General features: G+C 51.9%; 1 protein-coding gene and 1 pseudogene across 8 annotated transcripts in view; one reads left to right on the forward strand and one right to left on the reverse strand.

The window, feature by feature from the left end:
* Window positions 1–25006, reverse strand: part of CABIN1 (calcineurin binding protein 1) — a 161959-nt gene that overhangs the window by 38262 nt on the left and 98691 nt on the right. For all 8 annotated transcript variants that reach the window (XM_012454131.2, XM_012454135.2, XM_012454126.2 and 5 more), the window contains 2 exons: window positions 20162–20493; window positions 7445–7558 (listed from right to left, as the gene is read on the reverse strand). In XM_012454131.2, the coding sequence (XP_012309554.2) occupies window positions 7445–7558; window positions 20162–20493 (446 nt within the window). The remainder of the gene's footprint in view (window positions 1–7444; window positions 7559–20161; window positions 20494–25006) is intronic.
* On the forward strand, window positions 17471–17526 carry LOC135273046 (U7 small nuclear RNA; annotated as a pseudogene).

The raw sequence follows: 25006 nt of genomic DNA on the forward strand, positions 1-25006 counted from the left end.
GGAACCATCACTCAACTCCTGATGCCCAACCAGCGGGGACCCTTCCTTCCTACTAGACCACATCAAGGCCTTCAGTGAGCACTCAGGCTCCAGAGCTGGGACAGCACAGAGCATAAATGCTTTCAAGAAACAAAGACAGGTCATGATGACTGTACCTCCCATCAGTTTAAGCAACAAAGTCAGGACAAACAGAACCACCAGTGGTGGTCACCAAGTAGGAGAGAGCACAGCAGACCCTGGGCAGACAAAAGGGACTGGCCATGGGCAGCGGGGCAGGGCTCAGCCTCCCCAGTCACCTGGGAGACACACACTGAAACCATCCAGGGTTTCTTGTTATACCCCACAGATTGGCCAAAATGAAAGTCATCTGTGGTTCTGAGTGCTGGGAGGGGGTGGGGCAACAGCTGGTAGGAGGGCATCTGACCTGGCTCTGCAGAAACACCTGGCAAGGTGTGGAAGTGCTTGGCAGTAAGGGCCTGTGTCCTGGTCTCCAACTTCCAAGCATTTGTCCTGGAGTCCCTGGCACAGGTGAGAAAGGAGATCAGAGAAAGCAGCACTCTTTTTGTAATAGTGGAAAACCAAAAGCCATCTATCCGCTGAGAAGAGGGGAGGCAGACCACCAGGACAGCCAGACAGTGGAGTGCTATGCAGCAGTGACCAAGAAGAGGGAGCTTGACCAGCATCCACAGGCACCGACGACTGGGCCAGGCCTCACAGAAAGAGGCCTGTGTGGTGTGTGTGACAGCTAAGCCCACCGTCTGAATCTCAGCCTGCTCCATTCAAGTCAGGGCAGGGCCTTGAGCTTATGGAGGCCCCAGCCAGGTGTCAGCTGGAGCTCCTCCTGCTTCCTGCTTCAGTTGCATCCTAGCACTGGCCTCCAAGATCTCAAGGCCTCCAGGTAGGCCCATCTCTGGTCCTAAAGATGAGTTGTGTGGCACGCCAAGAGTGTGATGATGGCTCTCATCCACCCGTCAGGACCACTCTGCCTACGGGTAGCCATGCCTTGTGAGACGCTGAGTAAGGGGTGGAGTGGCTGGAAGCTGTGCCTGCCTGTGCCCAAACTCCATGGTCTTCTCAGTGATCCTGGGGCCTGGGGGCTGTCCACCTGAGCAGCAGCAGGAGTAGCTGCAGGGGAAACATCACACTCAGGGTGGCCACAGTAGGCCAGCACCTCCCTTCCACTGTCACACTCAGGCCACCACTGCTGCCTGCTCCACACACCCTCAGAAGCAGGAGGCAGTGCGAGCCTGGCCCTGAGCTTCCTTTGCTTCTTTCAGAGGCTGGAAACTGGGTTGAAACAAGAAAAAACTCTGCCTGCTAAAATAAGCAAACATTTTGGGGAAGGAAGGAGAACCATCTCTGGCTTGGTTACTATGGGAACGTTTCTGAATCAACTACAAGATAGGGAGAGAAGTTAACCCTGGACAAAGCAGCCTGGCTCTGGCCCACGCAGGCCTGCCTGCCCAGAGGTTTGCGTGCCTGCACGGGAAGTCCCAGAAGCTTCTGGGCACCCAGACACAAACCCTCAGCCTCTATGGTGTGGATAGCCACCCCAGCAGCACCTACCAGCTAGCTTGGTGCTTGCTTACCTGGTCTCCTCTGCCCAGGGAAGGGCAGTGTATGGAACAGTGAGACCCGAGACATGCCGAGTTCGTTCCTTCCTCACTCCTCCTTATGTTCAACCACAGGGCTGAGCCCTGCTACACATCCATCTGTGTTGCTATGGAGGCTAGCCAGTGGTGGGGCAGGCCCCATGTGTAAGGAGTTCCTGTCAGCAAAGCTGATGTAGGAACCCAAGGTCCCATTCACTCAATTATTTGCACCCATCCCTTTCTCTAGCCCCTTACACTCCCCAGGAAGGTTCTGTCAGCAGCCCGGCCTAAGGAGTTCCCCCAAGGGTGCCTCAAATCCTAGCCTTCCTCTCCTGTCCGCTTCCTGGCTGAGCAGCACTGCACCCTGCATGGAAGAGCCCAGCTCCTTGTCCCTCTCACATGCCCTGTAGCATCTTAGGAAGGCCCCACATGAAGACATGCAGGCAGTGCTCTGCTGTCAGCCTTGAGCATCCTGTGGCCAGGGCCAAGGCTCTCCTTGTCTCCTACAACATCTAGCACTGGCTGATCCAGGAGAATGAGCTTGGAAACCAACTGCTGAGGGGAAAGGGATGAATGGAATTAATCCATAAATATTCATGTGATTACCTCCTCTGGGCTAAGCTAGACCAGACCAGGGGACTTAAAGAGGAACACAGCAACAGCACAAAAATGCACAAACCAGGAGGCTGTGAGAGCAAACACTGGGCCCACACACATGTCCACCCAGGGAGATTGGGCAGCAGTTGCAGAGAGCAAGATGACCTGACCTTCTCACATGGAAACTTCTCCAAGACTTGGTGTCACGGAAAAAGCAAAGTTGCTAAAAAGCACACATGCATATATACACATACATACACACATTTTTTTTTTTTTTGAGATGGAGTCTTGCTCTGTCACCCAGGGTGGAGTGCAGTAGCTCGATTTCGGCTCATTACCTCTGCCTCCCGGGTTGAAGCGATTCTCCTGCCTCAGCCTCCTGACTAGCTGGGACTACAGGCGTGTGCCACGATGCCTGCCTAATTTTGTATTTTTGTAGAGACAAGGTTTTGCCAGGCTGGTCTCGAACTCCTGACCTCAGGTGACGCACCCGCCTCTGCCTCCCAAAGTGCTGGGATTACAGGTGTAAGCCACTGCGCCCAGCCACACATGTACATTTTTAAAAGCTGCATGACAAATTTGTTTTTGTATACACAGACCTAGAAAAAGAGAACAGCCTGGCTGATCACAGAAGCACCTCTGAGAAGGGCACAGTACCTGGGGGTGGGCAAACGAAGGTATGTGGACTCTGTGTCTCTGAACGTAGACAGTGAAAATGTGGTCCTATATAACTGTGATATTATGATATACATGACAGATATATATATATATATATAGATATGTTTGTTCATCCATGGTTCCTGGCTCCTAACTCCCATAGCCCTTGTTACTGTAAACAGAATCTCTCTTTTTCTGACCTTCTCCTGCCCTCCTTTCCACTTGCCTAAGACAGGAATCTAATTTGATTGTGGGTCATAAGACCTTCATTCCAGAGAGAGTCCTGCCCCACATCCTGGAGGAAGGAATGCTGCAGAGAGGGAAAGAAGAATCTGAACAGATAGGCCTTGATGAGTTTAGATCATAATCTTTTTGTCCAATAACATTTTGACATAGTTGTACATGCGTCAATCATGCCTATGAAGTCTCTGTAAAAGGCCAAAGAGGAAGGGTTCCTGAGCTTCCAGATAACTAAACACATGGAAGTTCCTGGTAGGTGGCATGCCTGGAGAGGGCACGGAAGCCCCATGGCCTTCCCCTATCCTCCTGTAATATCCTTTACAATAAACTGGGAAATTATTTCCCTGCGTTCTGTGAGCCACTTCGGCAAATTAACCAAACCAAAAGAAGGGGTTGGAGGAACCTCAACTTGAAGCTGGTCAGTCAGACATTTTGGGGGCCCAGACTTGTGACTGGTGTCTGAAGCAGGGGATGTTTTGAGGACTGATCCTCAACCTGTGGGATCTGACACCATCTCCAGGTGCTGAAATTAAGCCTGGGCAATACAGCAAGACTCCACATCTGCAAAAACTAAAAAAAAATTAGCTGGGCATGGTGGTTCATGTCTGTAGTCCCAGCTATTTGAGAGGCTGAGGTAAGGGCCCCTAAGGGCCTAGGTGACAGAGCATGATGCTGTCTCTTAAAAAAAAAGCTAGTGTTGGAATTTAATTCAATTAGAGGATACCCAGCTGGCGTCTACTACAGAATTGACGGCTTATTTGTTGGTGGAAAAAAATCCCCCCCACTGGTCACAGAAGTCTTCTGTCTGTGTTGACTGTTGTGTTGGTGTGAGAACAGAGGAAAAGGGGTTTGAATTTTTCTTAAACTATAACACTCTCACAATTTTCAAAAACTGTCATTAAAAAATAACAGAAGAGCCCCCCATCCAAGCTCTAAGGATGAGGAGATGAGCAGCACAAAGGCTGGGTAATGTGGATGGCCCAGGACAGTGGGCTTGAGAAGGATGAAGATCAGGGTGTTGATGTCCCTAGCATCAGGGTGTTGATGTCCCTAGCCTCAACCTCTCTTCACCTCCTCTCAAGGACCAGCCCCCAACTGCCACCTTTGTCTCCCCCTGGAATAAGCAGTAAACCCCAGTGCAGGCTAGAAGGGAGGTGAGCCAGTCTACTCATCCCAACCTACAGGCCATCTTCCAGAGACACGGCCCCATTCCAGCAGTCAGCTGAGGGCTGCCCTAAATGCTCCTTCATAAACACGTTAGTACGCAGTTTCCCCAGACTTGGGAATATGCCAGACAGACTCGTGCTGAGAGCATTCAGGAATTGCCCAGCATTTCTTGATGCTGGACACCAGGCATAGAGCTCAAGGAGCACAAGGAGCCCACATCTATCTCTAAAGAGAAGAGGTAAGAAAGCAGAGGACAGAGGCCCAAAAGGGTGGTAAAAGCAGCAGGTCGCTGGGAAGCATGGAGGAATGAACGACTGTTCTGGAAGAGGCAAAACCACCCAAAACTCCCAGTCCAGGCTGGGGTGGCCCTGATATTCAGGGACTTCCAGCTGCAGGACTGGCATTGCCCATGTACCAGGCCTACATGGGGCTGTACCAGCCTTCCCTCCCACAGGCACACAGCTTCAGACTGCTTTTCTGCAAGACTCATCTTGGAAGGTCCCAGAAACTAAGGAGGAGATGCAGGGAGTGAGCCCAATAGGAAAGGGGCCTGGAGCATGTGGCTGCCAGCTTGGATGCACTCTGGGGGATAGGCATCTGAGGGGCCAGCTTTCCTAGCTTTATCATTAGAAAGGCTGAGTGCTTCCCCTATGAGGAAGACATGGAAGTTGGGTCTCTCCTTCCAATATCACTGCATAGTCTTTAAGGGCAAAGCACCAAAAGAGGAGAGTGGAAAAGAGGGAGGGAGGGAAACTATATTCTTAAGTATCCAGCATGTGCCAGATCCTGTGTTAGGGATATTACCCCATTATCTAACTTGATTCCTACAGTTATGCTTCAAGGAAGGTAATAGAAGCCCACTTTCAAGGAGAGGGACCCAGTACAGGGAAATTAAGCAATTTGTCTAGCTCTAACTTTAGTCTATCAACTTCAGAAAAATAGATTTCAAAACACTGACAAAGGGCTCATTTTTTCAATTTTTATAAAGAATTATTATTAATCAATAGGAAAAGGACCAATAATCCACTAGAAAATGAACATGAAGGATATGAACTTCTGCATAGAAGTTAAAATTAACATAATGTCACAGTCAAGGCAGTGCTTCATAGGTGAAGCACCGAGCCGTTCTCTCTCTCTCTCTCTGTGTGTGTGTGTGTGTGTGTGTGTGTGTGTGTGTGAGAGATACTGTTTATAGTAAAAAAGACTGGAACTAATCTAAGTGTCTATCAATAAGGGATGGTCAGTCAAGTACAGTGGCTCAGGCCTGTAATCCCAGCACTTTGGGAGGCTGAGGCAGGCGGATCACTCGAGGCCAGGAGTTCAAGACCAGCCTGGCCAATATGGTGAAACCCTGTCTCTACTAAAACGAAAAAACAAACAAACAAAAAAAAACAAAAATTAGCCGGGTGTGGTGGCATGGGCCTGTAGTCCCAGCTACTCGCAAGGCTGAGGCAGGACAATTGCTTGAACCCAGGAGGCAGAGGTTGCAGTGACCCGAGATTGCACCACTGTCCTCAAGCCTGGGCCAGAGTGTGAGACTCTGTGTCAAAAAATAAATAAATAAAATAAGGGATTGGTAGGTAAACCAATTGGTGGGGCATCCTTATGTTGGGAGTACCATGCAGCTATCAAAAAGAACCAGTGAGTTCTAACAGTATTTCCAAGAGATACTGTTAGAGATATTGTTAAGTAAAAAAACACAAGAGGTGGAAGTGTATGCACTTCTGCCTTTTGTGCACATCTATGTGCACTAGCTTGTAAATGGGCAGATGCCCTCTAGAAGGACACACATGGAACAAGAAACAGTTTTTGCTGTGGGGAAGTGGCTGTGGCCAGGGCATGCAGGTGACAGGGTACCTCTCTTTTGTGGCAAATCCCTTGGTATCATGTAGATTGATTACTAATGACAACTACTACCTGTCTATAAAATATCAAAACAGAGAGTGTGGGCAGATGCAGAGCTTTCAGGATCTGGAACTCCTACTCTGACCCCAGAAGACCACACCCTGGGAGAGGAGGAGCCTTGGACCCAGACACGCCCACCAGCTGTCTGGCTCTCAGTAGGGACCTGCCTGCCCACGTACCCTGAGAATTGGCCTGTTACACCCCTCCAGACCTGAAACCTGCCCTCCTCAGCTCCTGTTCAGGCCAACTGCTCTTCAGTTTCTCCATGAGTAAGAGGGGATCAAGAAAAATACAGAAGAAACCAAAGCTCAGAGGGGATGTAAGACCTGCCAAAGTCACCCAGCTGGGAGCTGGCCATGCTGGAAGGGGTGGTGAAGGATAGGTAAGGACTTGGAGGTAGAGGAAAGGGAGGGGCCAGCTGTCTTCATGCAGGGCAGAGGAAATGAGGGAGGGTAGGTCCAGGTGGGGTATCAAGAGGAACAGATGTAGCCTTAGGGATGATGGGCAGGCAGGCCTAGGTGATTGGCCCTGCCCTGCTCAAGGAGTAAGTCTCCACCTCACATGGACTATCAGGGCTGAAGTGCACTGCAAGCCCAATACTGGTCACTTCTTTTTTCTTATTTTGAGATGGAGTCTCACTCTGTCACCCAGGCTGGAGTACAACGTTACGATCTCAGCTCACTGCAACCTCTGCCTCCCGGGTTCAAGCAATTCTCCTGCCTCATCCTCCCGAGTAGCTGGGATTACAGGCACCCGTCACCATGCCCAGCTAGTTTTTATATTTTAGTAGGGATGGGGTTTCACCATGTTGGCCAGACTGGTCTCGAACTCCTGATCTCAGGTGATGCACTTGCCTTGACCTCCGAAAGTGCTGGGATTACAGGCATGAGCCACAGCACCCAGCAATACTTGTTTTTTAAGTAGTCAGAATTTCTTATGTGCTTGAGACCAAAGGAGGAGCTGCTCCAGCAGGAGCAGGAACCTAGGTCTGCACCCCTCTCATCACTGCCTATGTGACCCCAGAATACCTGGGGCTTTGGAGAACATACTAAGCTCATCCATGCCTCTCCCCACAGGAGGAGACAGTGACTTGCCAGAAGTCGCTCAGCAATCACAGCCCCACACCAGAGTCTGGCACACTCTCGATTGCACCACCCTGCCTGCCCTCTGAGGATGCCACAAACCTGAGGCCCTGGGAACACCCATCAAGGAGGTCAATTCATGCACCTTCAGTGAAAAAAGGTGGCAACAAGCAGCCTTGGAAATCAACAAGGCAAAGTACTCACGTTGAAGAAATTGGTCTTGTTCCTCTCGCAGAAGAGCCCCTGTGCCGGCATGTGCTGCAGTTGTTGCCACGGGATACTGCTGCCTAGCAACACGTCGCGGGCCCACTGGAGGTTCTGGGGAAACAAGAAGTAGGTTGGAAGTGAGTGTGTGGGCTGCTCAGGGCGCCCACAGGGAAGGCAGGCGGTCCCCTCCTTCCTGGCTGCATGGCAAACCACGATGAGCAGCAGCTCCTGCAGACATCAATTCCACAGCTCCAGGTGGCTCTGGCTGTGGGTTTTGATCATGAGGCTGTGGGATGCATTTTCAGAACTGATGTCTTGCCCAGCACCACTGAATTAGGAGTGCGGTCTTTGACTGCCCAAGGTGGGGACTGACAGGGACCCCTGGCCTGACCAACCCTACAAACCTGCCACATGGAACTAGTACCTGCCTTCTGTCAGGGGCCCCTCACTAGCCTAAATATTGCAACCCTGACTTGTCAGGAATCAGTAGCATCTCTTATTTGTGACCAGTGGTATAGCTGCCTTAGGCTTGGAGGGCTGGGCTCTGGTCACAGTGCTCAGGTTGCTGATCTCTGGGCAATGAGCCTCTTGGTGGAATCCAGGCCCAGGGGAGATGGTGTAGGGTAAGAGGGTGGACGTGGGCCTGGCTGCCTCAGCCTTCTCTAGGGCCTTCTCACTAGCCCATAGAGCAGGTCTTCTCATCAGCTGCTTGGCCAGCCACTCTCCCCTCTCTGGTCTTCACCACAGCAGCCAAGCACCTTGCAGTGGCCATCTTGTTCCACCTCAGGACCATGCTGTCCTACAGGGAAAGGGCTGGCAATGGGCAGAGCTGGGCTTGGCACCTGCGACTGCACAATGCCAGATCCTCTACCCTTTCCACAGCACTCATCATCCTGGCCAATCTGTCCCCTCCCGCTCAGGTCCCTTGCTCACCTTTCCCAGCACTGGGCGCAGGCCTTCATCAAAAGCCCTCTCACTTCTTGGCATACAAGCTTGGCCCACCTGCTCCCATTCTGCCCACTGCTGGCCACGCTGAGCATACCAAACCATTCCCTTAATCATCATGAGGCAAAAGGGCAAATCCAGCTCCCTGACTCACTGACTTGTGGGACCCATGCTAGCTTGCCTCTAAGCCTTTGCTCCTATCTGTGCACAGAGGGCTACCCTTCTGCCCCCACCAGGCTGCTGTGGGGACTGAGGGCTGCTCCCCAGCACTGGGCAGGGCCTTGTGGCTTTGTATAGGAGGTTCCATTCACTTCTTGTCTGCTGAGGGACCCCCTGCCTGCTCCTCTCTGAGAGACAGGCAGAGGAAGGAGCAACCTGGGCAGCAGGAGGGTCCTCAGACCCCTGAAGCAGGCTCCCAATTGAGAGCAGAGGCCACTTTGCTCATACTCACAGAAAACAGTAAAATACCCAGTCCTGATCTTCAACTTCTGAGCTTCAGCACCCTAGGAGGAACAACTTGTAGTTTACTTTCAAATGTCCCCAGCAGCTCATGCCTGTAACCCCAACACTGGGAGGCTAAGGTGGGTGGATCATGAGCAGGAGATCGAGACCAGCCTGGCCAACATGGCGAAATCCCATCTCTACTAAAAATACAAAAATTAGTCTGGTGTGGTGATGCACGCCTGTAATCCCAGCTACTCAGGAGGCTGAGGCAGAATTACTTGAACCTGGGAGGTGGAGGTTGCAGTGAGCCGAGATTGTGCCACTGCACTCCAGCCTGGGTGACAAGAGAGAGACTCTGTCTCAAAAAAAAAAAAAAAGGTACCAGCGATGCCTAGCAGCCACACTTTGAAGAGCCTGCTTCCTGGGCCACTCATTCAGAAGCCTCCTGAGGCTGGTTCCAAGTTCTCACATAATGCTTCCCACCTCTGCACCCCACCCTACCTTACCCCAGGCCACAAGCCCCTGCTCCGCAGCAGGTTCAAGGAGAGAGGGTCAGCAGAGAAACTGAGTACAGGGTGGGGAGAATGGGGTGGGGTGGGTTCAGAATGGAATGCTTCATGAAAAAGAATAAAATCAAAGATTAGCTCAAGTGAGTAAAGCAGGGCTCCAAGAGGAAGACTTGGGTCTCGGGAAGCCCAGGAGAAGGGCTTACAACCTGCATTAGTACTCAGCCATGACCCACTGGTTCAGTGACACCTGGTTCAGTCTTTCCCAAAGGAGATCTGAGAGGCTCAGACCAGGCTGGTGCCCATCCTGGTCTAATCAGCCATAGGTGGACTCAATAATGTGATATGGGAAACTGCACTTTTTTTGGGGCGGGGGGGACAGTCTTACTCAATAACCCAGGCTGGAGTACAGTGGCATGCTCTCAGCTCACTGAAACCTCCACCTCCTGGGTTAAAGCAATTTTCTTGCCTCTGCCTCCTAAGTAGACAAGACTACAGGTGCCCACCACCATGCCTGGCTAATTTTTTTATTTTTCGTAGAGATGGGGTTTCACCATGTTGCCCAAGCTGTTCTCGAACTCCTGACCTCCAGTAATCCACCAGCCTTGGCCTCCCAAAGTGTTGGGATTACAGGCATGAGACATTGCACCTGGCCTGTCACCTGCACTTCTGATATCACAGGTAAACATACCTGACCATGGAGGCAGGCTGCAAAGGAGACCTACCTTTCACCCAGTCTGAGAAGGTCAGAGAAGCTCTGGGAGAAGGTAATACCTGGGCTGTGGTTTGCACAAGGCTGTTATGGGGATAAGGGACTCACTGAGTCAAGTGCCTAGACACCGGGGACAGCCAGGGCCCAGCCAAGGAGGTGGGGGGAGCAGATGTGGCTGCCCATAAGGCCAGTGGGGAGCCAGGGGGCTATGACCATAGGCTGCGAGGCCCAGAACAGAGGCAGGCCGCCTAGGGGACTGAGTCTGTGCATACCCTTCCTCTCCTCTATGGCCCTGGTCTCAATGCTGTGGCAAACCATTCCTCCAGCTGTGACTCCATGACGCAGGGCACAGGCCTGGCCTGAGAAAAGTTACCCAAGAGTCATGATCCCAAAGCTGCTTCTGGGGATCCTTAGGAACTTGGAAAAGTGTCCAGCAGACCTCTTTAAGTAGCAGCACTTGAGGCCAGGGGGAGGAGATGGGAGAGCCTGGCTTGAAGAAGCATCTCCAGTAGCCCTCATTTTCCTAAGAATACCAAGAAAGTAAAGTCTCCACAAAGAGTTCCGTCTGGCTGGGGACACAAGAGAAAGCACTGGGACCAGGGTGGATAGAGTCACAGAGATTCTGCTTCCCTGCCCAGCTGCCTTGTTACAGGACCTGTGGCTATGGGACAGGAATGAACATTCCTCTTTGGTTTGTTTTCAACACTCCACCTGCACCTAGCCAGTCTGTCCCCCAGATTGGAGCAGAAAGGGAGAAGGCAGTGGGAGAGGTTTCTGGGGCAAAGTGTGCAGAAAACTCTAGCCTGTCAAACCCAACCTGGTTTATAAATTAGCTTCCCGCAGACCTGGCCACTGTGCATGGGTAGACTGTGTGTTTTTCCAGCTGTCTCCCAGGCCCGCCAGAGAAAGAGAGCTGATCGATGCTAAGGCACAAAGTGTCCAGACGGCTTATGGGGGCCCTTAGCTGATTCACGCCTCAAGCCCCAGATAGGTGCTGACAAGGAGGGCTGAGACCTGTCTGGGGAATCGTGGGTGCCAGGCTGGTGGGGTGGGAGAGGGTTCAGAGACTGTGTTGGGCCTTTGCTGAACCTCTGCAAGGGGGAAGGGGATCTGACTTGCCCAGTGCACCTGCGGCATAGAGCCTGCCCTGCAGTTTCATGGTGTGGCCAGGTAAGGCAACATGGGCTGAGCACAGTGCCATATCCCCTTACCTCACAGAATTGCCCATTTACCAATCAGGAAATAGAGGCTCAGAGAAATTCAAGAGCTTGCCCAAGGTCCCAGAGCCAGGAAGTGGCAGAGCCATCCCTTAACTCTGGTCCAGGCTGGAAGGACTCGAAGGCCTGGGCTCTTCCCCTGCCCCCGCACTTATCTACTATAGGCGGGCAAGTCACTTTACAAATCTGCCTGGGCATGTGCTGTATGCTGAACACTGAGCCAGCCATCATGGCCAGCGCTCTCTCAGGCCTCATGCAACCTGTCACATCATTGGCTCACAGGCAACTCTGGGAATGGGAGGAGCCCAGTGGAGCCAGTTGCCAGATGATGGCACATTTTCCTTGGCTGAATAGGCCCTGAGGCTTGTGCATATAGACCCTGCTCTGACAGAGGGCAGATGAAAGGCTGTAACGTACTGAAGAGAAGCAGGGCAAAGAATCCCAGAAGCATACAGGCACCCTGATGTCCTCCCTTGCCCACTATCTGGACCATTCCTGTTTTGCCGCAGAAGGCAGAGGGGACGTCTAATTCCTCTGCTTGCAGGCCTTTGGGGCAAGAGCCAGCTCCATGCCTCAGTCCACCTGCCTACCGGCTGGCTCATCTCCCCTATACCCCCCATCCCTCTTTGTGAATGGCCCTCCAGCCACACTTGTTCCCACCTTGGTCCCTGCAGGTCATCTCACCTTTCCTGATGGTCCCCTGGAACACTGTTCCCATAGACCCATGGCTACCTTAAATAGCCTTTCCACTGGCTCGTAGATGGGTCTGCTGTCTGCCCCACTTCTCTATCAGCTCTATGAGGGCAGGGACACAGTCTGACTTCACTGACGGCTCCTCCAGGACAAGTCTAATTTGGAGCTCACAGAAAGAATGCAATAGATGCCCACAGGAAGAGTGAAAGGAAACTGTGCAGCCTGACCTTTAATAAAATGGGAAAGAAGTGTAATGTATGTCAGGTTGAGGGAGGAAGGCAACAGTCATGGGGCATGAGTCGGGCTGCCTGGGTCCTGCCCAAGGCCAGGGTGTTAGCACTGTGCTCCTGGGGGCCAGCTAAGCAACAGTCCATGCCCTCAAGGATGAAGCTCAATGCCAGCCTCTGCCCACTAACTCGCACTACTCTGCCAGCAATCGTTTCACTACAGCACACATTAAACTGACTGTCATAGCTCCTAGAACTCCCCAAGCTCCCTTTCTCTTCACACAGGAAGCAAAAGCTTGGAGTGAGTTGGCTTGCATCCTTAACTGTAGCCTTCCATGGGTCCTGCATGCAGTGAGGACTTGGCAAAGCCTGTTGACAGCTGGAGATGGGAAAACAACTAGTACCCCCTGGGATCACCTGCTGTCCCAAGATGTGCAAAGCTGGAAGGCACAACTGATCCCATCTGTCACTATTGTATGGTGGCCTGCAGGATGTGCTCTGCCTGTGTCACCCAGGGTCCCTGCCCCCAGGGGCTGTTTCCCTGCCACAACCAGTGATGATGATCCACTTGCCACTTAACCACCTTCTGCTTCACGAACCCATAAGGAACAGATGGTGGAGATCAGAGAGGTCAGGCTCTACAACTCCTATGTGGTGACTCCAGGTGTGAAAACTGGTGGTGATCTTGGAGCAGCACTAGCCTATCTGCAAGGCCAGCAGGGCTCCACAGGGCTGCCAGGAAGGTGGCTATGGACCTCAGCTGTACTCAGCCCTTCACCTAGGGCGTAAGCCACTGTGCCCAGTCCTTGCAACAGCTGTAACCTAACTCAGGATGGTATCTCTTCAACTCTCACCTGCCAAACCAGGCCCTGAAAGCCTCTGACCACATCTTCTTCCCCTCTCCTCCTTCCCCATCTAGTCACACCAGCTTCCAGTGGATTCCAGTCACACCAAGACTGTTTCTGTCTCTAGGCATGTGTATTGGGTGTGTGTCCATCTGGAAGCCCCTCCTCCAATATCCTCGTGGCCATCAGAGCTCTCTCACTTGATTCGGGTCCTTGCTTAGACAGTCTTCCCAACCTCCCAGTCTAAATAGTCACACTCCCACCTCTAACCCCTTGCCAGGCTTTATTTTTCTTCCTACACATCACTAGCTGTCCACTCTGTTCTTCCAGTGAGTACACAATGCTGTATGCCCAGCACCTCAAACAGGAACCTCCTGCATGACAACCATTTAGTAGACAGTTGCTAAATGAGTGAACCTGCAGAGATGTACAGAAAACACACTGGAGGGAGCACACGAAATACAAACACTTCTGCCATGTCATGGCTTGTGGGACAGTTGTGGGTAGTTTTGTTTTCTTTTTCAAGCTTAAACAATATTATTGATAATAAAAGCTGCTGGCAGAGTGCTCAAATCTATTCAAACTGTTGGAATCTGCATTTCTTTGTAGGAGAGAGGACCAAGAAAGCAGCAGCCATTATGGGGGCAACCTGTCCCACCGCCTCTGGCCCCTATGGGCCCAACAGAATCTTCAAACCATGAGGCAGACAGACTTTGAATGCAAAATCAAGATTCCTAAGTTGAGAAAGATATCAAATTCTCCTTTTGCAAACTATAAACTAAAGCTTGACAAGAACCTGGATGTTTAGGATCTGCAGCAGCCCAGGACATCCGTGTGGGGATGAAGGGCACACCACCATTTTCTGGAAAGGACCACCTTTTTTTGAGGAAAAAAAAAAAAAAAAACCTCTCACTCTCACCCAGGCTGGAGTGCAGTGGTGCAATCTCAGCTCACTGCAACCTCCACCTCCCGGGTTCAAGCAATTCTCCTGCCTCAGCCTCCTGAGCAGCTGGGACTACTAGGCACACGGCACCACGCCCAGCTAATTTTTGTATTTTTAGTACAGACGGTGTTTCACCATGTTGGCCAGGATGGTCTCGATCTCTTGACCTTGTGATCTGCCTGCCTCAGCCTCCCAAACTGCTTGGATTACAGGTGTGAGCCACCATAGCCAGCTGGAAGGGGCCAGTTTTATGTCCGCAAAAAGGGAGCAGAGGTTAAAGGAAGGCGAACACCCTGCTTTGTGGTCAGTATTCCCTCCTGATGCCTGGTTCTACTATCTGTGTGGTTCTGGCTCAGTCAGTGTGAACTCAAAGCTCACCAGCTCCCCCTGAACACTCCTCGTCTGCGAGCAAAAAGCAGGGTCTCAACAGCAGGCCTTCATATCCACTCCAGTCTGATGGTGCAGGGCCTCTTCAGAGCCCCTCTCATTTAACCTGCAAGATAGTCCTGGCTTCTGTGAGTCCCCTACATGAGCCAGCAGCACAGGCAGGTGGGGATACTGTACCTACAACAGGTGGGCAAGGGGTGGGGGTTCACAGCCAGCTGGCCTGTCCTTTACCCAGGCTCATATCAGAACAGAAGCTGACCCTAAAGTCAGAAGTCAGCAGATTCCCTGGTGATCCTTCAGCTGAGCACATAGCATCATGGGGCCCTCCTGGCAGGAGTCTGTCTCTAACCAAACCCAGGGCCTGGGATCATCCCATATAGGTCCCGGGCCAAAGAAATGGGGTCTGACTGGGCTAGCACAGCCAGGCTGCTATTCCTCATACTTCATCTAAGTGGAATCATCCAGTATTTGTCTTTTGTGATGAGATTTCACTTAGCCTAGGCTTCCCATGTTGTCTGATGTGACTGAATTTCCTCCCCTTTTAAGGCTAATATTCCACTGTTTTGATTAGTGTATTATAGATTTGTAATAAGTTTTGAAATTGGGAAGTATGAGTCCTCCAGATTTGCTTTTGTTCAAGATTGTTTGCTCCAGGGACCATCTCATAACCCCCTCTGCCCTGAACCCCTTCCAGTAGAAGCAGCGGGAGGTGAAGGGCTCAGCTCCCAACTGAGCAGGAGGCAACTGAGAGAGCAGGGCAGGGGTGCCTATGCCTTGGCCTTCTTCCTGGACACCCATCAGTAAAGGTCAGAACGTTCGTGACAAGAGGTGTCTGATGCCGTGTACTCTCTCTCCTGGGCTGCCCACCTGGGCTCTCAAAGAGCCAGGTTTCTATGAGTGTGGACTCAAGCCTCAAAATCCTGGTGAAGATTGTAATCAAGAGAGTAAATAATACAATAGCTAGAATTAGGGCCCTTATAGCTATCAGCATAAATGACTGTCCCTATCTAAGGTGTGCACAGTGTGCAGGGTGACAGGTGGCCTGCCTTGGGGGGTCCAAGGGCAGCCTGTGTGCAACAGTGCCGACCCTGAGTGGGAGGGCAGCTTCAGGCAGGCAACAAAGGTCTCTCAGGACAGACCTAGCCCTTGGCCATTATGCCCCAGGCAGGGAGCCCTCAGGGGACCTCACAGAAGAACAAGGAGCAATGGGAGATGCTGACACTGAAGAAATGGGCCTCACTAGAGGGGTGAGAAGAACTGCTGGCTGAGGGCAGTGCAGGGTGTGTTGTACATCGCCCCAGCACTGCATCCCTCACCTCATTACCACAATAATTCTGCTTTCATATCACAATCATTCTCATTAAGGAAAGAAGAGTCCTGGGCCTCCAAGAGTTCCCATGCAGAGTCAGGTTCTGAACCCAGGTAAGGCCAGCTTCAGAGCCCACATTCTTGCCCCCTCCCTCAAAAGCCCTGCTGTCAGTAGCTAAGCAAGAGGCACACTGTGCCCTGAAGGCAGTTTCTCTGCAAGGCCTGGGTGGGCAGAGCCTCACCTGGAGGTGCCTGTGAAAGACCTAAGGGTTCAGGAGTCAGCCACACATCTCCAGGCAGGCTCTGCTCGTAGGCCCCTTTGAAAAGGCAGACATCGGACGCTCCAGTCCACCACTAAGCTGTGAGATGGCAACAGGAAAAAGGCACTGCCAAGCCCACAGGTGGGATTTTATGAAGAAATGTGCTGCTGTCAAATATACACAGTGGGAAGTGTTTGTTACCAAACAGCTGTGTTTGGAAAGTGGTAACTACTTCCCAGTTAATAGTTCCATATTCGTCAATGACAACATGGAGTTGTGTCCCCCAGATCTGTGAACAAGCTGTTGCCAGCAGAGTGGACACCCCAGGTCTGGGCAGAGCCACATGCGGCCCCCAGGATGGCATGCCCCAGAGCAGCAGGAAGGTCTTAACTCAAGCTTTCGGGGAGCTAGGTGTTAACAGCATGCTTTCAATTTGGTGGTGGTAACCGGTGCTCAGCAAATGTTTCTGGGTGAAGCAAACACAGGAGCCAGTGGGAACCACCCCAGCAGCATATTCAGGGTCTAGGATGAGCTTAGCAGCCCGAGGCATTCCATTTCTGAGAACCAAAGAACTCAGCCTGTGAATGCAGTGAACAGAAAAGCTGGCAGAAACTGAGGCTGATGGCTATGTGGGTGTTGTCTGGGGATACTGACATGAGCAGTGCAGCCCAAGGCAGCTTCCATCCTTGCTACTGGGGATGGCTGGGTCAACTGGGCCACCTATCCTGGAGCAACACAGAATGATCAAAATGACCTGAGGGGAGGGTCATTTATGGAAAGAGCAAAATGGCAAACTATTGAGTGTGGATAGGGCATGGAGGACAGTGCAGCAACTGGACCAGTTTGAGACTGGTCTGGGGCTGATGTCTGGTTCTGTCATTCAGCTCTGTGTGACTCTCAGTCCAGGTTCCCAGATGCAAAGTGGAAAGGGCATGATCCCTGGAGTGTCCAAAGCACACAATCAACAGGGCATGTGCACTAGAGTTGGGAAGAAATACAGGCAGGGCATCCTAAGTCCGAATATCTGAAATCCAAATTGTTCCAAAATCTGAAACTTTGGTGCTTAAAGGAAAGGTCATTGGAGTATTTTGTTTCTTTTGTTTTGTTTTGCTTTTTTGAGATGGAGTTTTGCTCTTTCACCCAGGCTGGAGTAAGGTGGCATGATCTTGGCTCACTACAACCTCTGCCTCCCTAGTTCAAGTGATTCTCCTGCCTTAGCCTCCTGAGTAAGTGGGATTACAGATGCCTGCCACCACGCCTGGCTAATTTTTGTATTTTTAGTAGAGACAAGGTTTTCCCATGTTGGCCAAGCTGGTCTCAAACTCCTGACCTCAGGAGGTCCATCAGCCTCCCAAAGTGCTGGGATTACAGGTGTGAGCCACCGTGCACAGCCTCATTGAAACATTTTGGATTTCAGATTTTTGGATTAGGGATGGCTCAGCTAGGTAAGTATAATGCAAATATTCTCAGATCTGGAAAAAAGCCAAAATCCAAAACCCTTCTGGTCCCAAGCATTTTGTATAAAGAATACTCAATCAGTGTTATGGCTCTTTTAGAATTTGTCTAGCAGGGGTTTTTGCCGGAAAGCCCCCCCACCCAAAAAAAAAAAAGAATACTCAACCTGTACTAGACCCAATAGCAAATTTTAGGGTGGTGGAATTATGGTTACCTCCTTCTGACTTTTCTTTAATTTTGACATAAATAGTACTTCTTAAAAATTTATCAAGAGAAAAGGCAAGCTGTAATAACAGCTTCTGTGTCTAGTGCTGAGCTAAGCACTTTACATGCACTGGCTCCTTCAAATTCAACATAAAGCCATTTATCGGGGAAGTGGAGACTGGGTGGGTGGGGCCCATATCGCCACTCAACTCTCCTCCACCCAAACCTGCTCTTTCCCTGCTTTCCCTTGCACAGGTGCCAACTCCTAATAAACATTTTGTACCCAAAATTCCATCTTGGCATCTGCTTCTGGAGAAGGTAGTCTGTAACAGGATGGGGAAGGGTACGAGCTCACTACTAGAAAACACCAGATCCTGGTCAGAGCTGACCACAGCTAGAGGGGGCTGCATGGCTGCCTGAGGACGCTCTTGAACAGGGGGACACCAGAGGTGGGGGAGGAAAGGACATTGGTTACTAGTGTCTATTCCACTGATGTGTGTGTGGGCTCTTGCAGTGGGCTCTGCTGCTCCCAAAAGAGGGAGAGGGGAAAGTTCCCAAAGCAATGGTGGGCCCAATAGGGTTCATATCAGCCATTGCCCCTCAGGCCCAAAGACGGCTTTAGCAGTGAAGACATGCTGGTTGGGGTTTATTAAGATCCAGGTCCACCTGAGTGTAGAAGGCCTGGGGTACAGAGGTAAGGTCCACTGCCAAGGGCAGGCTAGGCAGAGAGCAAGCCAGGCTCCAGTGTGGCACCAGCAGCCAGGGGAGCCGGAGTTGGCAGTCATTTGCCAGCATGCACTGCACCCTGAACTATAGACCAAAGCCTCAGATGAGACTCCCTCCCTCTCAGACCTGTGTCAACTGCTATACCCTGAGGAAATCAACCAAGCCACGTGAGCATGCTGGTCAATGTGGGGACAGAGCACTTACCTTCTTGGACCCCTGTATCTAATCCTCCAAACAGAATTCTGTGAAGTACCACTTCTTGCACATAGCCAATGCCAAGCCAGGACTCACCTCTTGGCCAACTGTCCATTCTGATTCTTCAAACATTCCACAGAGGATGTTGGAGGGAACCCGCAGGGGACCTCTAGGAGGAGGACCTGACTGAGTCCTCACAGATAGACCCTAAAGCTCACCCCTGCTTGCTCAGCACACTTGGCCCTCCCTGGCCCTTGCCTACACTGATGCCAGCCCAGAATGGTCACCTTCCTGGGCTTCTTGCCCTGTCTGGGTACTCTCCCTTCCAGACCAATGCTGTGCCCTACTCACACTACAGGTGTCAGCATAAAAGGTGTCTTTGTGGCATCCCATAATTAAAGAAAAAAAAAAAAGGTGTCTTTGCAGAGGCACAGCAGCACCCTCACCCCTCTGTGCATCCCGTTATTATCTCTCTGGTATTGGTCAAATGAGACTTGCCTTACTCATCTGCATGTTTTTATTTTTATTTTTGAGATGGAGTCTCGCTTTGTAACCCAGGCTGAAGTGCAGTGGCACAGTCTCGGCTCACTGCAACCTCTGCCTCCTGGGTTTGAGTAATTCTCATGCCTAAGCCTCCTGAGTAGCTGGGACTACAGGCGTATGCCACCATGCCTGGCTAATATTTGTATTTTTAGTAAAGACAAGGTTTCACCACATTGGCCAGGCTGGTCTCGAACTCCTGACCTCAGGTAATCCCCCCAGCCTTGGCCTCCCAAAGTGCTGGGATTACAGGCATGAACTACCACGCCTGGCCATCTGCATGTTTTAAAATCTGCCCCCTCCTTAGAATGTAGCTCCAGCGGGCAGGACAACAACCAGGACATTGCCCAACACCTCCTGTGTGAAGGAAAAGAAAGTCACGCCTACTTTAGGCCCTGCCCAGGCCACACTACCTCCACAAATCTAAACGCCAGCAGAAGAGTTCTGGCTGGCAAGTCCCTGAAAGCGCTTAAGCCTGGGGCAGCTGTTAAGGATCACTACATCATCTGCTTTCCAAAAAGAGCTGGAGGAGGCTGTCAGCACCCAACCCCCATGACAGAGGCTGTGAAGATGGTTCTAGCAGCTGCACCAGAGAGAAGAGCCCAGGGGCAGGGTATGGTGAGGAGGCCCCTGCAAGATGCAGCTGGAGATATGGGGCCTGAGACAAACAAGGCCGGAACAGAGAGTAGGCAGGGCCCCTAGGGCACCTGGAAGAGGGGCATGCTATTGCTGAGATGATGGGTCAATGGCAGGGGTGAGGGAGTACAACATCAGAGTGTGAGTCACTGCATAACCCTCACAGGAAAGAGTAGATGAGCCTATGGACTCTTAACCCTCCCACCACAGCCTATCCCTGAGGCTGTGAGGCCCCCTACACCTGTTCTTCCCTCCATTCCTGGCTATGACCCTGGTCCCTCACCACTGGTTCCCTGGGAAGCTGACCTACTCCTGGGTCTGGCCCTGCCTCCTGCAGCTCTCTCACCTATCCCTCCCATGTGCTGGTACTATGAAGCTCCAATCTGTCTTAGCTTTGCCTACCAGCCTTCAAAGATGCCTGCCTGCCCTAGGAAGGAGATCCAAGCCCACTTGTTCTGGCAGTCCACTCACCCGGTGGGTCTTGCTGTAGGTGTAGAGGAAGGCCAGCCGGTAGAGACTCTTATAGTGTTGGGGGAAACGGCTCAGGCACAAGCGGAAGGAGGCGATGCACTGCTCTGTGAGAAACTGCCGCTGCTCCTCAGCACCAGCTGGCAGCCCCTGGGGAAAGGCCACTGGCTCCCCCGCGAGGTCCCCTCTCTTCTTCCCATCCCACAGGGTGGGTGTGGAGGCTGAGGGCTTGCCAGGGATGCAAGCAGAGGCTGGGGGTTCTGCAGCAGGCTTCTGGACACCTTGCTCTGCAGCCCGGAAGCCTTCTGTATTCTCCAAGCACTCCTCGTTTTTTCCTACAGTTGAGAAGAAGGAAAAGAAAGTCACCCTGGTTTTAGGCCCTGCCCATGCAGTGGTCTACCACCAGTGATGGAGACGCCTTGGTGAGGTAACCAGCACGGTTGGATCAATGCCTTTGCTGAGTGGGTGCTGGACCCAGCAGCAGCAGTAGACACAGGGCCCAGTGCTGGCTCTGCCTCAACTGAGGTCTCCTGCTCTGTGAAACAGGCTGTCCCAGCTGGCATGCAGTGGGGGACCCAGAGGCTACAGAGAATGGGACTTATGGGCTGGGCTCTGGGTCTTCCCCTCTGAATGGTGACACAAGCTGTCCCACTTCAGGGGCTGGGGCATGGGGAAGCAGCCCACAAAGGGCAGGTGTTGCCACCACCATTATTGAATAAAACACAGCCAGGAGAGGGCTCACAAAGTATCACATCTGCTCCTGTGCTCAGTGCTCAGCCCACTGCCTGCCCAACATCCCTCTTCAGAGTTGCTGCTGCTGTGTGTGAGCCAAGTGCTCCCATATGGGCCCTCATATGACATGAGCTCAGCTCCTGAACACCCAGCCTTGCTCCACCAGGGACCATGGAGCAGCAGTTCACATCAGGAGAGCCTAGGCTGGATGGTGGGGCTGCAGGGCTGGCCTCAGGATGATGTCAGTGGCCTAGGTCATCTTGAGCTAGACCCTGAGCTGCAGGCTCCTTGGCTACAGAAGGAGAAAGCTGTCTAGCCTGGGAGGGTGGGACAGATGGAAGGGGCTGGGGAACAAGGGACAAAGGCAAGGGGTCCTATGGCCTATGGCTCCTTAGGCACCCAGGAACATGGTACACCCTGTGCAACCTGCCCGGAGGAGGCCAGAGAAGCAGCCAGCAGCAGCAGCTCTCAGGTGGTGTGCTATGGCTGAGCCCTCTCCCTACTGTACTATCGGCCTGGAAACAGCTGGGGCCTGCTGGGGCAGGGCCGAATGGGCAACGACCAAGACTCCCAGTTCCTCACATGCTAAGTCAAAGCCTATCTGCAGACATCAGGTGTGTGGCCAGCTTGTCCACCATCACTGTTCTCGTTGAGGAAAGAATTTGAGCAGTCACTCCCTATACTGCCCTCAGCCACCTGCCATTAGTGTGACCTTCCCTCCCTGCTCCCCTGCAGCCCAGCCCACCGCCTCCCTCAGTGTCCTTGCCTCTCCACCATCACTGCTTCTCCTGGAGCCATTGCTCTTCTCCCTCCCCTGCATCACTGCCCCCAGTGGTGTTTGCAAAGAGAAGCTGTAAGAGCATCTCCCCTTCCCCAGGCCCAGAGCCTACCACAGGCTGTCCCCTCCCCCGACCCTTTGAGATGGCCGGAATGACTGAGTGCCAGGAGTTCCTAGCTCCTTCCACACTACACCGTCTTCTCATGTGAGCTCAGGAAGCTGCCTACGTACCACAGCTTAGGGCTGGTACCCATCTTACAGGGGATACCATCACTTTATTAAAAAATGTGCCAGGTTTCTAATGTGTTCAAAACATGGCTCACCAAACAGTGTAAGCCATGACACTGGGAGCAGCCCTGTGCTAGGCACGGGGGAGACAGAGGAATCAGATGACGATGCAGGCCTCTCAGTGGTTCACATCAGGCACTGAGAGCTTGGACACAAAGACACGCAAGAGCACAATTTTTATGGAAACCAGGCAGAAGGTCAAGAATTCAGCCAGAGATCTCAGAACACATAAAGAGAGAAGAAAATAGCAATCCTAGACTGAGTTAAAAACCCAGCTGCAGGGAGGACCTGCTTGGAGACAGAACTATTCTCTTTTCTCTTTCTTTTGCCTATTAATAGGATGTGCGTGGTGACTCACACCTGTAATCCCAGCACTTTGAGAGGCTAAGATGAGAGGACCTCTTGAGGCCAAGAGTTCGAGACCAGCCTGGGGCAACATAGCAAGACCTCATTTCTACCAAAAAAACTTAAAAAATTAGGCAGGTGTGGTGGCACCTGTAGTCCCAGCTACTCAGAAGGAGGATCTCTTGAGCTCAGAAGGTCAAGGCTATAGTGAGTCATGCATTCCAGCATGGGCAACAAGGCGAGACCCTGTCTCAGAAACAACAACAATACCAATCAGTTACTTAGGGGTCTGGGTGGCCTAAGCGGCCCAGGAGAGACGGTGTGAGCTGCCTTATCCACAGCATCCACTCCCACTGCTGAACAGGTCACAGAGCCATTCACTTCCTTACTGGAAGAAAGAAGGTCAGAAATGCCAACAGGACCACACCATGTTTCCCAGCAGGATGTCCAATTCTACCCTTAGCTGCATGAAGACAAGAAAACTTTCTACCAAGAGAAAGCAAGTGAAATGTGTGCACTGGACACTCCAGTCTAGGCCAGTGTCTTCTGCTGGCAAGGAAGACTGACTGGCTTGGAATGCCTGTGGTGCATGTGCCAAGGCCAACAGAGCACAGAGCACAGGAGCCATCTGATCCACATCAGCCCATGGAGGTCCTAGGAAGCATGAGGCACAGACATGCCTCCAGCTGAGCCTCTGGATTGATATGTACTGATGGCCCAGTGAACTCAGGGGGCCTCGTTATAGAAGAGCCTGACCTGCAAGTGGCTGCACATCTTGGCAAGTCACCAACAGCTGAGAGTCCCAGGCCAAAATATGTTCCAGCAGAGACCTCAAGTCAGTCTCTTTTGCCTTCTGAGGTCGTCTTACTCAAACTCTCCTAACCTGAGAAAAGAAAGAGCCCAGTAAGGGTGCTCTCCACAAAGTGTGGGCAGGCAAGATGAGCAGAAAGCTGGGCACTGGCAGGTAGGTCAACTGCCCCCAAGGCAGCCTTCCCCAACATAACCATTTACCACCCTGTCTTGCGTGTGGTACACAGGCATGGTCAGTAGGCCTCTACTTGACCAGGAATGGGCAGATGTGGCCATTCTGGCATGCCCTTGTGTCCACTGCCTGGATTGCAACTGGCGGTTGTCAACTCTGATTTGGGTTTTACCCTCTTGCCTTCAGAATGATATAATAGAGTGGGTTTGTGTTTAAGTGATCAAACTGTAAGCAACTTTCTTCTCAAGTAAGTCAGTCTTTACTCTTGTGACTTTCATATTTTAGACTTTTTTTTTTTTTGAAGCTCTACTCCCTGCAAAGGTGAGCTTCAGCTAGCTGCATCAGTCACTTCTGGGAAAGGCTCTTTCCTTAAGGCACCTAGGTCAAGGCCAGAGTGGAGAAAGACAGCCTCTGGAGAATTAAAGAAAGGAGGCTGGTCCTCAGGCAGTGTGACAGCTTGTGCCTGCTAGACATGGTGGGAGGGAGCGCATCTTGGTGCCAGGCAGGATGTGGCTGTCAGATCTGTTTCTGCTTCCCCTCAGTGCAGATCTGGACCTGTTGTGCCCCACTGCTTGATAACAAATACAAAACGCATGAGTGAGGGCCTGCACCCAACATTAACGATGGAAGAAGCAGCAGGCTGGTGGCTAGACTCTCTACGAGGGTGTGCTGGGAAGACAAGAGGTGTGGAGCACACTTGGGGCCCGCACTCAACACTGCCTAGGCACTGCAGTCCTGGCTTTCTGCAGGGAGGCCAAAGGTTGCTCAAGTACTGCAGGCTGTGATGGCCAGGCTGTTACCCAATGGGGGAGCCAAGGGGAGTACATGTTGGAGACCACCGCTAACCAAGACCAGGTCTGGAGGAGTGATCTGCTCCCAGAACTGTCTGCTGACAGTGGGCCTGTGACACATTCCCAGCTCTGTCTGCTCTCCCAACAGGAAGTTCATCAACTTCACCACCACGGTTACCAAGAAAAGCCAGGCTTACAGGGGAGGAACATGGCCATGGAAGCAAGAGGTTTCATTTCATGCTTATCAGCTACTGTGATGACCTTTGGTTCTACCCTAAGTTTCTTCACCAATAGCCAGCCCCACAAACTATCTGCTTAAACCACTGGCTCTAATGGAAGGAGGGAAGAGGCAGGACACTCTTCATGAGTCTAGAAGGGCCTGCATAGGCTGTGCCAGACCAAAGTCAACTCGCTCTTTGCTTTGTTCCCCTAACACCCACGCCCCCCTCCCCATGTAAGGGGGAAGAGAAGCTCATGATGACATAATACCACCCACAGCAGTCACTGCTTGACAGGCCACAGAGCACACATGGTAGGTCTTGTCCGAAAAGTTTAAAAAATCTCATTTTTAAGACCAGAGATGCTGTATTAGAGTGTTAAGAGTATAAGTTACCTTTCTCCTTCCCATTCCACCCTTCCTACGGTGTGTTTATGTCAGTTACAGAATGTCAACATTGGCTGGTGACAGCATAGTGACTGCCTGGTAAGAGAGTGGGGTAGTGGCTTCATCTCTCAATGAGGACCAGACACAAGTAAATCCACCTGGTAAGTCCTCCATTCTGTGCCCTCTTATCTGGTGTCTCTACCAGGTGTCCCCTAATGGGGGCATTTCCAACCTACAGGGGATGTGGCCTCATGCCCTTCTAAGGCCAGCCAGGGGAGGCTGGCAGGGAGCAGAGAGCTGGGAGAGGTCTTCCCTAGCATGGATGGCT

The sequence above is a fragment of the Aotus nancymaae genome, unplaced genomic scaffold, assembly GCF_030222135.1.
Source record: "Aotus nancymaae isolate 86718 unplaced genomic scaffold, 86718_ANA_hifiasm-v0.15.2.pri h1tg000210l, whole genome shotgun sequence".
NCBI classification, from domain to species: Eukaryota; Metazoa; Chordata; class Mammalia; order Primates; family Aotidae; genus Aotus; species Aotus nancymaae.